The sequence below is a fragment of the Heteronotia binoei genome, chromosome 5, assembly GCF_032191835.1.
Source record: "Heteronotia binoei isolate CCM8104 ecotype False Entrance Well chromosome 5, APGP_CSIRO_Hbin_v1, whole genome shotgun sequence".
NCBI classification, from domain to species: domain Eukaryota; kingdom Metazoa; phylum Chordata; class Lepidosauria; order Squamata; family Gekkonidae; genus Heteronotia; species Heteronotia binoei.
In genome coordinates this window covers 3,005,400-3,020,366 of record NC_083227.1, presented here as the reverse complement: position 1 = coordinate 3,020,366, position 14,967 = coordinate 3,005,400, and the positions used below count along the sequence as shown (strand labels likewise).

Genomic DNA, 14,967 nt, shown 5'->3' with positions numbered 1-14,967 from the left:
TAAAGTACTTGTTATGTTGATTATAGAAAGCGCAGAGCTATGACGCCGATGCATTCGTCAGTCACCACAGGTATTCAAAACAATTCTTTTCTTTCACAATTTCTAACAAAGTCCTTAATTTAACAGAGTCCAAATTTTAAGCTTTCTTTTCCTCACTTCCCCGTCTTTGTAATTCAATCCTTCCCACCTTCCAAAGTTATTTAGATTAGTTTTAAAAAGTCCCGGAGCGAGAGATTATAATCAAGTACCTCTTTACGGCTACGCAGCTTAAACTTCGGTCTTCTCAAATTTCAGATGTTTATCAGTTCCAAAAGAGAATGGGATCTTGACAAGCTTATGCCAATTAAATGGCTCTATAATCCTCTGTAGGTGATGAAAACGCCACTCTTCTTCGGTGGTCCTCAAAGTCTCAAAAACATCTCCTCCGAGATCTTTTATCAGCCGAGGTTAACCGCCTTAGAGTTGCTGTGTGTATCCTGGACAAATCTCTAACTGAGAAATGTAGGCAGAAAGCCAAAAGAAAGGCTTTTTACTACCCTGAACAGAAAATTAAGTTCTCCTTATTCAGGGGACGTCAGCCCAGCTTGATTCCCAGACCGGAAGCCTTATACATTCTTTCTTAAGCAATCATTTACTAACAACGTGCAGAATAAGAAGTCCAATGTTTACATTAGCTTTTTACCCCAAATGTGTATTCCAGGAAGGAGGTGAAAGGGCAGAACATTCCAAGGCCCTCAGCATTCTTGCATAGGCCAAAGTACATGAAGGCTTAATGCTGCCTTCTAAGTCTAAAGATGAAGTCGGATTAAGGTTGGCCAGGACGTTGACCCTTCCTTCATCCCATTCTTTTCTGTTTGTTTGTTTTTAAACATTCTGACCCTTCACCATCACTCTCTGGAACCGATTGTATTAAAGGAGCGTATTGTTCCAATTGCTTTGCTAATACATTTGCATGATTGGCTTGCAAGGTGTATTCTTCTCTTGACCGTTTACATATTCTTGTTCACAAGACACATAAGGAAGGCAAGCATTGTACAAAGCAACACACCGCTACAGCTAGTCCCAACATTCCCAAACATTCACTGACACGAGGTGCCCGGCCATCATATGAACATATGAAGCTGCCTTAGACCCTTGGTCCATCAAAGTCTTAGACCCTTGGTCCCTCAGACCCTTGGTCCATCAAAGTCAGTATTGTCTTCTCAGACTGGCAGTGGCTCTCCAGGGTCTCAAGCTGAGGATTTTCATGCCTACTTTCCTGGACCCTTTTTGGAGATGCCAGGGCTTGAACCTGGGACCTTCTGCTTACCAAGCAGATGCTCTACCACTGAGCCACCGTCCCTCCCCTGCGGCCAGCCAGGACCATAATACTTCCCACCAGGATGGTAGAATGTTCTTATGAATGGAAGCAGCCAACTGCCGTAGGTTATCGTGCTGGTGGTTTATTCAGCGATATTGAAGCAGCACATATTGTGCAATGATTCACATCCTTGGTGATGAAGGAGGAGCAGATAGTCTATAGCTGCACGGTTGTCTAAAACAGCATGTCACAACTCCATTTGTTCTGCATTCAATGCTTCCTAGGCGATGGAGGTAGAATTAATAGTTTTTGCTAAGCTGCAAGCAATTTTACTTAATGTTTTGTGGTTTATAACAACTAAGGCTGGCACCCCCGACGAGAGAAGCAACAAGGGACACATATTCATCTTGAGATAATAATGCCGTATCAGAAGAATCACAGGTAGAGTCCAAGGGGACAGTTTCTCTGCTAATGCATGAGGCAGAGGGTTCCATAAGCCAGGATCTTTGAGGCAACGCTACGGCATGGTGACTTAAACAACATACAGAAAGGGATATATTAGCAGGAATATAACTAAAAGTAAAGTTGCATAAGAGATCTGGGATTCATTTAAAAATTTACCAAGAGCTGTACAGTTCCTGGAGCCTTGCCAACGGGAATGAGACAGATCCCTAATAACATATGTAAATCAGTGTGTTGTGTCAAACAAAAATGTGAAACGTTGTTAATGTTAGCTAAGCGTTCCCAAATATTACACTGAAGACAATCTCCAAAACTAATCACCTTGACAGGAGACAAAATACATAAACACAAGCAACAAAGAATACTCATGGAGTGCGCTGTGAGCTGTGCAAATAGAGCAGCCACCAAGTTATCCAGGGATGGCTCTCGCCCAGCCTCTTCCAATGCTTGTTGAGCTTGATTCGAAAGACGCTTGACATCCCCCCATGTCACCAGCGGAGCTCTGGGCCCCCTCGGAAGGGGGTGGAATGGTCGCTGCGCTTTCTCCAGGCCGACCGTTTCCATTTCGGGCATCGGGTCGGGAGCTGCCTGAGGCCACGCAATGAGCAGGCCGAACACACTTAGCCGGCACCCACAAAGGACCTGCAAGAGAGAACATAGCAGCATGTCTGTGCCCCCAGGTAATAAGGGACACTGGACCATGCCAAGTTAATAAGACCAAATTAAATTGTTCCTGAACCCGCATTTGGGTAGGAAACGCCATTTTCACTCCTTTTAATTGCTTTTGAAGAGTGGCTTTCAGTATCTGATTAGCATGTTCCACAACAGCTTGACCCGTGGAATTATACAGAATGCCATGTCAGATTTGAATGTGCCATTGTGTACAAAAATCAATAAATTCAGAAAAACTATATCCTGATGCGTTATCAACAGTTGCAGATGATCCACTACCGCAAAGGCAGAAATAAGGTGAGCCATGACGTATTTTGTGGCTTCACCACAGCGTGCAGTAGCCCAAAGATATCCAGAGTACATGTCTATGCAAACATGGACACAGTACCAGGGTTTCTATATGGGTAACATCCATTTGCCAAAGCTTGTTAGGGAACACTTTCCCTATGAAGAAAGGTTAAAACGCTTGGGGCTTTTTGGCTTGGGGAAACATCGACTGCGGGGTGACATGATAAGAGGTTTACAAGATTCTGCATGGGGTGGAGAAAGTAGAGAAAGAAGTCCTTTTCTCCCTTTCTCACAATACAAGAACTCGTGGGCATTCAATGAAATTGCTGAGCAGACAGGTTAAAACAGATAAAAGGAAGTACTTCTTCACCCAAAGGGTGATTAACATGTGGAATTCACTGCCACAGGAGGTGGTGGCAGCTACAACAATAGCCAGCTTCAAGAGGGGACTGGATAAAAATATGGAGCAGAGGTCCATCAGTGGCTATTAGCCACTGTATATATATGCGTGTGTGTGTGTGTGTGTGTGTGTGTACATAGAAGAAGACATTGGATTATATTCTGCCCTCCACTCAAGAGTCTCAGAGCGGCTCACAATCTCCTTTATCTTCCTCCCCTGCAACAGACACCCGGTGAGGTGGGTGGGGCTGAGAGAGCTTTCACAGCAAGGACAACCTCTGCCAGAGCTATGGCTGACCCAAGGCCATTCCAGCAGGTGCAAGTGGAGGAGTGGGGAATCAAACCCGGTTCTCCCAGATAAGAGTCTGCATGCTTAACCACTGCATCAAACTGACACGGATATTGGTCAGCGTAGGACACAGAGTGTTGGACTGGATGGGCCACTGGCCTGATCAAACACAGCTTCTCTTATGTTCTTATGTTAGTTTGCAAACCATGCAGGTTAACAGCATAATCAGGAATATGATTATTAGCACAATGTGAGCAGGAGCGAACGATTTGCTGAGCCTGATCAAAGGTAGCAAGAACTGTTTTGGCTAGTGCTTTAGCATTTTGGTGGAAATAACTATGACTGAGAAAGGGATCAGTAAATACAGACGTAACACCTTTTAAGCCTTATCAGCGTATGCATCGCCCTGAGCATTCAAGTCAGGAAGATTAGAATGGCTTCGAAGAGTAGCAACAGAAAAAGGTAACTCACAGCAAGAAATTAAAAACTGCAAGATTAAAAATATAGTCAATCGAATCAAGGTCAATTTGGGAAGTGATACATGCACCAGGAAGTTGATGAATCGAATTAAATGCATATAAGGTGTCAACTATTAAGTTGAAATCCTTTTGTAAATGGAGCTGAAAGCAGCAATTTCAGCCTGCTGTGCTGAGCGCTGTTGCTACGTAAAGTGTGTCTTTTACACTTTCTCCCCAACAAACTGGGTACTCATTTGACCAACCTTGGAAGTAACCTTGAGGCAGTTACCTGAAACAAGCTTCCGCCAGGATCAAACTCAGGCCGTGTGCAGAGCTCAAGACTGCAATACTGCAGCTTTATCACTCTGCGCCACGGGAATCTTTCTGAAACCAAATTAGCATTTTCCTTTGCCAATTTCGTCATCAATTCTCCTGCTGCATCAGGATTATCAACCTGTCTTCTGATTGCTGCCTGAAGACAGTTGATAAAGTCTAAATAGGACTCTTGTGGCTTTTGACAAACAGTTGCAGAACTATGGGCTGATTTCCCTTCTGTAGGTACTTTGGCAAAGGCCTGTAAAGCACATTTAGACACAACAGCAAGGGTTGCAACAGGGAGCGCAATTTGTGCTTCGATAGTTCTGAACTGTCCAGATCCATATATTTGTTCAGCAGTATAAGCCACGCCCTTGAACATCAGCCAAATTAAAATATTCACTGTCCCATACCACATACTGTCCAGGAGTTAACATCATCCCCATCATATTTCTTCAGTCTTGAGGAATCACAGTGTAGCCATTAGAGATTCCTTCTAAAACACTTTGCACATCGGTTCCCTCTATGCCCATATCTCTGATAGCCTTTTGAATTTCACTCAGAACAGAGTGGGGAAATGCAGCACAGTTAACGATCTGTTGCTCATTCTCATTTTGTGCATATGTTACTGGGCATACCGATAAAAGGTCATCCAACCCTTCCCCTGTCAAATGTACAGGACGATTAGACAACATTTCTGCCAATTCTGGGACATCTTCCAATTTCCTTCTCCAAAACTTCACAGACCATTTGTCCCGGGGCGTTAGATGGTGGGCCCACGGGTGGAGCCATTGGTGGAGGAGAAGGAGGAGGAAGGGCAGGGGGCACAAGTTGGACAACAGCGTATTTTGGGGGACAATCTTTGGAGAGCTGGCTTGTGTTAGAAACAGGCATAAATTTCTCTACTGCATACCTACATTTATGCCAGGCCGGCAGAAGTTCCACAGAGGCTTGAGGCTCTGTGTGAAAGGTCTTCCCTATCTTCTCCCAGTCCCGAAGTTTAAGAGAACCTCCCTCCGGGTACCAGGGGCATTGCTTACTGATCTCTTGTAAGAGACTCTTAAGTTGCCCAGAAGTCATGGACCCGCTGTACTTCTGAATGAGGAACCGCAGCTCCTCCAAATGTTTCTGCTGGGTTTGTGGGAACTGTCCTCCCATACTCACCAATGAAGGGCTCGTTGAGAAGGACTGAGTGCACGCAAGGGGCCTATGCCAGGCGTTGATAAGAGGGGTCCCTGTTCACTGCGCCACTTGTAGGAATGTCACAAGAAGAAGGAGATAATGGATTTATATCCCGTCCTATACTCTGAATCAGAGCAGTCACAATCTCCTTTAGCTCCCTCCCCCACAACAGATACCCTGTGAGGTGGGTGGAGCTGAGAGAGCTCTCCCAGAAGCTACCTTTTCAAGGACAACTCCTACGACAGCTGTGGCTGACCCAAGGCCATTCCAGCAGGTGCAAGTGGAGGAGTGGGGAATCAAACCTGGTTCTCCATGGTGAGAGTCTGCACACTTAACCACTACACCAAACTGCAGGCCAAAGGACCTTCATGGCAATGCAAATGGGAAGCACAGAGGAAAATATCTTTGCCACCTTTTCCCTTCATTTAGGGAGTTTTTTGGAGGGGGGGCGGGCCGGGATGGTCAAAATGTAGAAAAAGCTCTATAGGAGGTTGGCCAGGAAAGGCAGACAGACAGTTCAGGAGTCAAAATTGCATAGTCATTAATTAGGAGTTTGTGGTAGGTGCCTTGGCTCCTTGCATGAGTTATGATTCAACTTCCCTCTTTATTCCAGCAGGAGATGTTGAACAGCCAGTTGGGGAATTTCACCGGTTCTCACTGGAAAAAGCCAAGATTGAACAGGCTGAAGGAAACTTCGAGAACAGAGATGAACCACAGAGGCAGGAAGGAAACCATACACTGAAAAGGGGGGTGAAGACTATTCCTCGCCAAGGAAGCAGGTTCCATGAAATCCCTGTCTGCAGCCGTCACCAACGGACTCTTTCAGGAATGAAACTGTTCATCTGTTCAGAAAATGGAATGACATTCACCAGTCAAAGGAAGGCATATAAATGCCATTATTGTGGAAAGTACTTCAGATACAGAACACAGCTTTTAGTACACCAAAGAATACACACAGTACAGAAACATGTTGAATTCTCAGAGTGTAGAAAGAAGCTCAGTATGAATTTCAGGCTACAAAAGAACCAAAGAACCCACACAGGGGAGAAACCTTTTGAATGCTCAGAGTGTGGAAAGAGATTCAGTCAGTGTAGCAGTCTTCAGTATCATCAAAGAACCCACACAGGGGATAAACCGTTTCAATGCTTAGAGTGTGGAAAGAGATTTAGTGGCAGTGGCAATCTTCAAAGGCATCAAAGAATCCACTCAGGGGAGAAACCTTTTGAATGCTCAGAGTGTGGAAAGACATTCAGTCAGTGTGTCCATCTTCAGTATCATCAAAGAACCCACACAGGGGAGAAACCATTTGAATGCTCAGAGTGTGGAAAGAGATTCAGTAGAAATGGTGGTCTTCAACTGCATAATAGAACCCACACAGGGGAGAAACCGTTTGAATGCTTAGAGTGTGGAAAGAGATTCAGTTTGAATTCCAGTCTTCAGTGTCATCAGAGAACCCACACAGGGGAGAAACCTTTCGAATGTTCAGAGTGTGGAAAGAAATTCAGTGTGAATTCCAGTCTTCAAAAGCATCTAAGAACCCACACAGGGGAGAAACCTTTTGAATGCACAGAGTGTGGAAAGAGGTTCAGTGAGAATTCCAATTTTCGATCACACCAAAGAACCCACACAGGGGAGAAATCTTTGGCATGCTCAGAGTGTGGAAAGAGATTCAGTCAGAGTGACAGTCTTCAAAAGCATCTAAAAACTCACACAGGGGAGAAACCTTTTGCATGCTCAGAGTGTGGAAAAAGATTCAGTCAGGGTGGCCGTCTTCAGCTGCATCAGAGAACGCACACAGGGGAGAAACCTTTTGCATGCTCAGAGTGTGGAAAGAGATTCAGTCAGAGTGGCACTCTTCAAAAGCATCTAAGAACCCACACAGGGGAGAAACCTTTTGAATGCTCAGAATGTGGAAAGAGATTCACTCAGAGTGGCAGTCTTCAAAAGCATCTAAAAAATCACACAGGGGAGAAACCTTTTGAATGCTCAGAGTGTGGAAAGAGATATAGTGTGAATTCCAGTCTTCAATATCATCAAAGAACCCACACAGGAGAGAAACCTTTTGAATGCTCAGAGTGTGGAAAGAGATTTAGTGTGAATTCCAGTCTTCAGAATCATCAAAGAATCCACACAGGAGAAAAACATTTTGAATGCGCAGAGTGTGGAAAGAGATTCAGTCGGAATTTCAGCCTTCTAAATCATCAGAGAACCCACACAGGAGAGAAACCATTTGAATGTTCAGAGTGTGGAAAGAGATTCAGTCAGAGTGGAAATCTTCAACAGCATCAGAGAACCCACACAGGAGAGAAACCATTTGAATGCTCAGAGTGTGGAAAGAGATTCAGTTGCAGTGGCGCTCTTCAGAAGCATCTAAGAACCCACACAGGGGAGAAACCTTTTGAATGCTCAGAGTGTGGAAAGAGATTCAGTAGAAATGGTGGTCTTCAACAGCATAAGAGAACCCACACAGGGGAGAAACCGTTTGAATGCTCAGAGTGTGGAAAGAGATTCAGTCAGTGTGACAGTCTTCAAGAGCATCAGAGAACCCACACAGGGGAGAAACTTTTTCAATGCTCAGAGTGTGGAAAGATATTCAGTGTGAGTTCCAGTCTTCAAAAGCACCAAAAAACGCACACTAGGGAGAAACTTTAAAGCTTAGAGTGTGGAAAGAGATTCTATGTGAGTTCCAGCCTTCAACAGCAGTGAAGAATTCAGATAGGAGAGAAACCATTTGAATGCGCAGAGATTCAGTTGTAATGACTTTCTTTAACAGCATCTAAGAACACATACAGGCGATATACATTTTGAATGCTCAGAGTTTGGGAAGACATTCAGTTTGAAAGCCAGTCTTCAAAAGCATTTGAATGCTCAATAGCATGGAAAGAAATTCATTTCGAATCTTCAACAGCATCAAAGAATCTGCACAGCGGAGGACAATTTGGAATGCACAGCATATAGAAGAGATTCAACGTGAGTTCCAGTCTACAAAAGTATCTAAGAATTCACACACAGGTGAAACCTTTTGAATGCTCAGTGTGGAAGGATCTTGCGTCACAGCTGCATTCTTCAACACCCAGGGCTGGCACATAGGAGTAGGCCAAGTACTAGAATACCCTGGAGGTCCCTTCCGACTCGATGATTCTATGAAGTAGGCAGCTGCCTAGGCCGAGAACCTGTCCAGTGGGCGGCTGGCTTGGCTACTGAAGGCAGCACAGCTACAAGCCTGCTTCAGCGCGCAGACTCCATTTTCTGGCCCCATGGGTCGGCACGGGGCTGATAATTGTAGTCAGGCTTCATTTTGGGCAGGAGCTCACAGGAGCAGAGCCTGTGATTTTATCCGGAACCTCTAGATTTTACTGTGCTCTTTTTTCTCACACTCCCCCCCCCCCAACTTGCTTCTGGGCTCCACTGTTCAAACCCCCTGTGAGAATTTTGCTGCACTCTAAGATTGGACAAACGTTCTAATGTTTTTCCCCACAAGAAATGGGGAAATCACCCAAACTCATAAAGCAAACAGATAGAAATCTTCATCATGCCACTGTGGCCACATAGGAGAAAGTAATGCAAAAAGTATGATGGGAGTCAGGTTTTATTATGACAGTTCTAATTCAATAAGCATGTTAAGGTAGATGCTGAGCTCATATCATTTAGTACACCTTCCGATGATGTCAGGGTGTGTGTGGCATATGAGTGCTGAGTCCCGGCCAGAGGGGGCGGAACAGGGACATGTGGCAGCAGCTGTTGTCCAGAGCCAAAATATCCTCACACCTGTTTCCAGTCCGGCCAAATGGAAGCCCAGGGGCCAGTGTGGCCTCTGTAAACTCTTGTGCCCCTTCAGCCACAGCCACTTCCTCTCCTCCGCTGCCCTTGGACTTAACGGGGGCTCGCCAACCCCAGGAGGGGTGAACAGACGTGCCTCTGCTCGGATGGAAGGTGACAAGCAGTGAAGAGCCCTCGTCATATGTGGGTTTCATAGCTTCTCTGCCTCCCTCCCTCCCTCCAACACCTGAGAGCTTGGCCCTGATGAAGCCTCCAGCTGAGTCCATCCAGGTGAGTGAGAGAGCCAGCCAGCCATGCCCCACCAGCTGTCCTCTAGAAGCACATCGCTTATTTACAGTTTTGCAGGTGCTGCAGGTTCTGGGAAGCAAGTAATCAAGGTCCAGAGCTGGAGAAAGCAAGCAGTGGGTGTATCTCTGCTTCAAAATGGCTCATTGGAGCGTCGTTGTGCTGGCCAAATACAGATGTTTTGCAGCAGTCTTAAAAAGGGCATCTGTGCTGTGCCAGGGTGTGGGGGAAAGTGAGGGCAGTGCCCAGTGTGAGGAGCTGGGCTCCGTCAGCCCAGGTCGGGTCTCTCAAACCTTCCTCCCTCTACCATTAAAAGATGTCTGCCTAAAATGGAAAGGTGGAGTAGAGATTTGGCAAAACAACTTTAAAAATAATACATCAAGAAAAAGGACAAGGATCACAGCAGAAACTAAAAATATACAATGCTCTGAGCCTAGGAAATCATGAAAAAGCTGGGCATTGCTAGTTTCTCCTCCCCCCGCCAGGCAGTGGCTTGCCAGTGGAATTTCCCCTTTTGGTTGTTGGTTTCCAGGTCAGGGTACTCACTCAGGCACCCAGTCTCAGGTCCATTCAGTAGAGACAAGCTGGCTCAAAGCATCAACCCTTTACTGGACCGCCTCTTCCCATACGAACCCCCGGGCTCTGAGTTCTGCTGCTCAACATCTGCTCATAGTCCCTGGTCCTAAGGATGCCTGGCTGGCTTCAAGGACGGCAAGAGTGGAATTACATTCCCGGAATGTTTCTGCAACTTCCAGGGATTGTCATTCCCTGCACCCTCAAAGATGCCATAGAACACCAGGTCTATAATAGGAAATTAATGCAATTTTACTAAATTCCTTAGACATTATATATGTAAATTCTATGTCTGTGATGTACAAATATACCCGCCATCCATCTGGACTGAATATTCAATATTCCACATGAAATACGATTTCACTATTCATATCACAATCCAATATTGCACCACATAGTGGGAGACAAAAGCCTCTGAGTATTGTATGAGCTCTCCCTCCCTCCCTCCCTCCCTCCCTCTCTCTCCCTCCCTCTCTGTCTCTCTCTCTCTCTCTCTCCTCAATGAATAAAATATACTATATATAGTCCATCTCAAACCAAAGTTCTTTATGAAGGGTTAATTCAATGTCTTTTCAAAGTTCACAATCTCTCTGCTGTACTGGCTCCAAAAGAGCTGTGTTGCTCCACTGAATGGATCTTTAGATTCCAATAGCCGGTAAATTCAACACATTTTCCCTGCAAAATCATCTCATTGCTTTTGTTAAAGAGGATGCTGTGCCACTCTGTGTATACATCCATTCCTTTCACAAAATTGAGTTCAGTTGGATACAAAGCAGCACTGTGTTCTGTTTAGCAGCAGCAATGAGATCTATGAGATCCCTTCTTGGAGCGCAGCGACCTAGCAACTGTGATCCACGCAATGGTCACCTCGAGACTAGACTACTGTAATGTCCTCTACATGGGGCTGCCCTTATGCCGAACACGGAAACTTCAGGTAGTGCAGAACGCGGCGGCCAGGCTGTTGGTGGGACTACCTCGGTGGGAACACGTGCGGCCTGGACTGCGGGATCTGCACTGGCTGCCGGTTGTGTACTGTGTTCGCTATAAGGTGCTGGTTATTACCTTTAAAGCCATATATGGCGGAGGACCTGCCTACCTTAGGGATCGCCTCTCCCCATATGTTCCCCAGAGAGCACTGAGATCTTGTTCTCAAAACCTTTTAAAAATCCCTGGGCCAAGAGAGGCTAGATTGAAAACAACGAGGGAGCAAGCCTTTTCAGCAATGGCCCCCCAATGGTGGAATCAACTTCCGGAGGTGGTGCGAGCCCTGCGGGACTTGAGTCAGTTCCGCAGGGCTTGCAAAACCATCCTCTTTCAGCTTGCTTTTAAGACAGAACCCGGCTAAATTGACTTGTAGCCACCTAGCCATCTTATACATAACTGTGAACTGTAGCACCTTAATTATTGACTTTTAATTTATAACAGCTGTTTTATCTATTTTAAATAATCCATAACGGTAACCTAATTGTATTTTAATCTGCTTTTGTCTTGATTGTATTTATTGAAATCATGGTTGTCCCATGTCTGTGAGCCGCCCTGAGCCTGCCTTTGGCGGGGGAGGGCGGGATACAAAAATAAATCTACTTTACTGACTTATGATGATTTTTGGGAATGCGCCGCAGAGACTAAATGTCAAATGCACGAGAGTCACTTTGGAGGAAGAGGTGGGTCTGTGGGAGTGGTCTGAAAGTGACATCACAGGATGGGGTGGGGTTTGGGGGCACCATGTGACATCATGGGAAGGGGTGGAGCTCAGGAAGTGCCACCAGCTGACTTTTTGAGCTGGAAGTGACATCCCAGGACATGAGATGACATCCCGCACAAAGGGTGGAACTCTAAGTTACCTTGCGAGAGTTTTGGAAATGATGTGTCTCTCTCTGATGTCCTCTTGTGACCCGTCCCTTGAGATGCAGAAATAGAAACAGCGTTAAAGCAGAAGAAGAATGCAGGTTTGCCGTCTAGAAGGGCGCATCAGTCTACCAAGAAGCTTTGGCATGAATTAGCAACTACACACAAGTGCAGGCAGTGGAGCGGTTTTGCTCCAGGGGAAAGGGGGGGGGCTCCTAATGATGCCGGTGGCTCTTGAGAAGGGAGGGGGAGTGGGCCAAAGGGCAGTGTGGACTGCGTGTCTGCTCAGTGGCCTCTGGTGTAGCTTTGAACAGGCCTTGTGAGTGAAGTGGCATGGGTGTTTTGAGCTAAACCTAGGAGAGATTGTGCGAGAAGAGGTGAAAGGAGGTCATTGGCGCTGGTGTCTGAAAGTTTGCATTTGAGTTGAAAGGAAGGAGACGTGGTGTAGCAATGCGCTGAAATGGGGAAGCAGAGGCCAGGTCTCCCAGTTGAATTCAATGGGAGAAGAGAGGGCAGGTCTAGCAATCAGCTGCATTGGGAACCCAGAGGCCAGGTCTCCCAATTGAGTTCCATGGGAAATACAAGTCCAGGTCTCCCTCTAGGCGGCATTGGGGACCCAGAGGCCAGGTGTGCCAATTGAGTTGAATGGGAAACAGAATAAGAATAAGAAGGGCAGGTCCACCAATTTAAAAGCTTCCCCCCCCCCCCAAAAAAAAGCGAATGCAGGGTGTGGTGTTCTCGGGCCCTCTCCTCCGTCCACCCCCGCCCCCATGAAAGAACTCCCAGTCACCCTCTGGGTTGGAGCACCCAGTGTGCGCATGGCCTACACAATTAATAGAAGGGGGGAAACATAAACCTCTGCATTCAAAGCAGGGGGGGATGAGGGGGGAGGAAAGGCTTGGGAGCCACAGTTCCCCCCCCCCCCGCTCTAGTCAGATTCTGCATTGAGTGAAAGGTGGACTAGATGGCCTCTCTGGCCCCTTCCAATTCTAGGATTAATTGAGCAAACTGAGGGGGCGTGGGTGTTTATCTACTTCAGTGTGGAAAAATAGCTGCCCTAGTTTGGAAATGGACAACTGAAGAAGTAAGGAACATCCTAGAAAGAATCTCTTAAAGGGACATCACCCTTCCTTCCTCCAAGCACCTGCTAGTCCATAGTGAAGTGTTTCTTTTACCAATCGTTAAAGGGGGAAACCTCAGCAAAGGAAGGGCCATCGCTCTGTGGAATAAGAGGATGACCCATTCCTCCAGTTCTGGGGTCCAAATTACTTCTAACTTGAGTCTTCTGCCTGTTTGGCACAGGGTGCATCAATGAAAAGCTCTTTTCTGTGATGAATGTCAGTGAATCAAAACTATATCCACGCCTGAACGCAATACTCAGGATTGCTGCAGCACAGATCTTGACTCCAGAGTCTGATGCAATAATTCAGGGTAAGAGGTGCCATTTGTCAAAGACTTGTAAATAAAGAAAATACTGTACGAGTATGTGTGTCTTTTCAGTAAAAATGAATATTGCTAAGTTTGCTGTAGTGGTTAAGTGCATGGACTCTTATCTGGGAGAATCGGGTTTGATTCCCCACTCTTCTACTTGCAGCTGCTGAAATGGCCTTGGGTCAGCCATAGCTCTCACAAAGCTGTCCTTGAAAGAGCAGCTGCTGTGAGAGCCCTCTCAGCCCTACCCACCTCATAGGGTGTCTCTTGTGGGGGAGGAAGGTAAAGGAGATTTGGGAGCCGCTCTGATACTTGGAGTGGAGGGCAGGATATAAATCCAATTTCTTCTTCTAATTGGGTTTGCCTGTGTCCTTTATAAAGCTTATGTCTCTGGTCCCTGGCTTTATGTATGTATTGACTGACTGATTTTATACCTCACCCCAGGGCTTTTTTTGTAGCAGGAACTCCTTTGCATATTAGGCCACACACCCCTGATGTAGCCTGTCCTCCAAGAGCTTACAGGGCTCTTCTTACAGGGCCTTCTATAAGCTCTTGGGGGATTGGCTACATCAGGAGGTTGTGGCCTAATATGCAAAGGAGTTCCTGCTACAAAAATAGCCCCGCGCCCACCCTATCCCAGCAGTAGGCTCTGGGCAGCTTGCAACATAAAACCCATCAAACAAAACAATAAAACATTATACTTTATAACAGACACGGTCTGGCAAAGTGAGATTTTCAATATAGTCTCTCCCCCCTGAGCTTGAGGGATGCCACGTGCTAATTCCTCTGCTGCTACCACCCTTACATGTAGAATGAAATCCACATCCTCCTGAAGTTTAGGTGGGCGTCTCTCAAGAAAAGCAGTTCCCTGCTCTTGCTGTGTGTGACAAGATCTTTGGTTCAGGCTACAGAGAGGCCTACAGATTCATTCCCAGCCTTGTGTGTTGTCTATACAGGCAACCAGTGTCTGTAGGATAGGCCTAATTCTCCATGGGAAACCATGGTCTCCATTATTTCTTAAGGGACTGTGTGGTCTCCATTACTCTCTATGGGCAATCATGGATTCTCTGTTGGCAAGCATGTGTAGACTGTGTGGGCAATCCCTGTCCTTAGGGGAAGCCTAAATTCCAATACTCCCTATGGGCATTCTCTATTGGCAATCATGTATAGTCTATTGGCAATCCCTGTTCCCAGTTTTAGTACATCCTCTCTGTGGGGGGAGCAGTACATTAAAAATTTTCATGACCTTTTAGCAGCATGAAAATATAAGACATTCCAGTATTATTACTGTAATGCAACTAAAACTGCCGTTGCATGTAGGTTGCCAGCCTCCAAGATTTTTAGATCCAGTCCGCCACTGGGGGGGGGGGGGGAGAAAGTGACGGATCTGACGCTTCCTCTTACTCCTGAGTCGTCCCACTGAGCCGCGGAGGGCATCGCTGGCTGCAGCCCGACCAACCCGGCGAGGTCTGGGAGCAGGAACCCGGCGGGGGGGGGGGGGGCGTCTTCCTCTGTGTCCAGCCCTGCAAGGGAGATCTGCAAGGAGCGCTTGTCTGCGGCTTTGCTCCAGCCCTGCAAGGGTTAAAGGCACAGAGCCGCTTTTGCAAGAGAGGCCGAGCAAGGGGGGGGGGGAGGAAGGAAGGCTCTTCGGCTGGGGGGGTGGGGGGGAGAAGTTCCTGAATTGC

General features: G+C 46.5%; 2 protein-coding genes across 2 annotated transcripts in view; one reads left to right on the top strand and one right to left on the bottom strand.

Annotated features, from left to right (window-relative positions):
* LOC132570884 (oocyte zinc finger protein XlCOF6-like) overlaps positions 1–8,017 on the top strand; it is a 37,621-nt gene extending 29,604 nt beyond the window's left edge. Inside the window, exon 6 of the mRNA XM_060237524.1 lies at positions 5,982–8,017. Within this exon, the coding sequence (XP_060093507.1) occupies positions 5,982–8,017 (2,036 nt within the window). The remainder of the gene's footprint in view (positions 1–5,981) is intronic.
* Positions 1–14,967, bottom strand: part of LOC132571389 (zinc finger protein 850-like) — a gene marked incomplete at its 3' end in the record, with an annotated part of 552,489 nt that overhangs the window by 58,480 nt on the left and 479,042 nt on the right. The window lies entirely within an intron of this gene.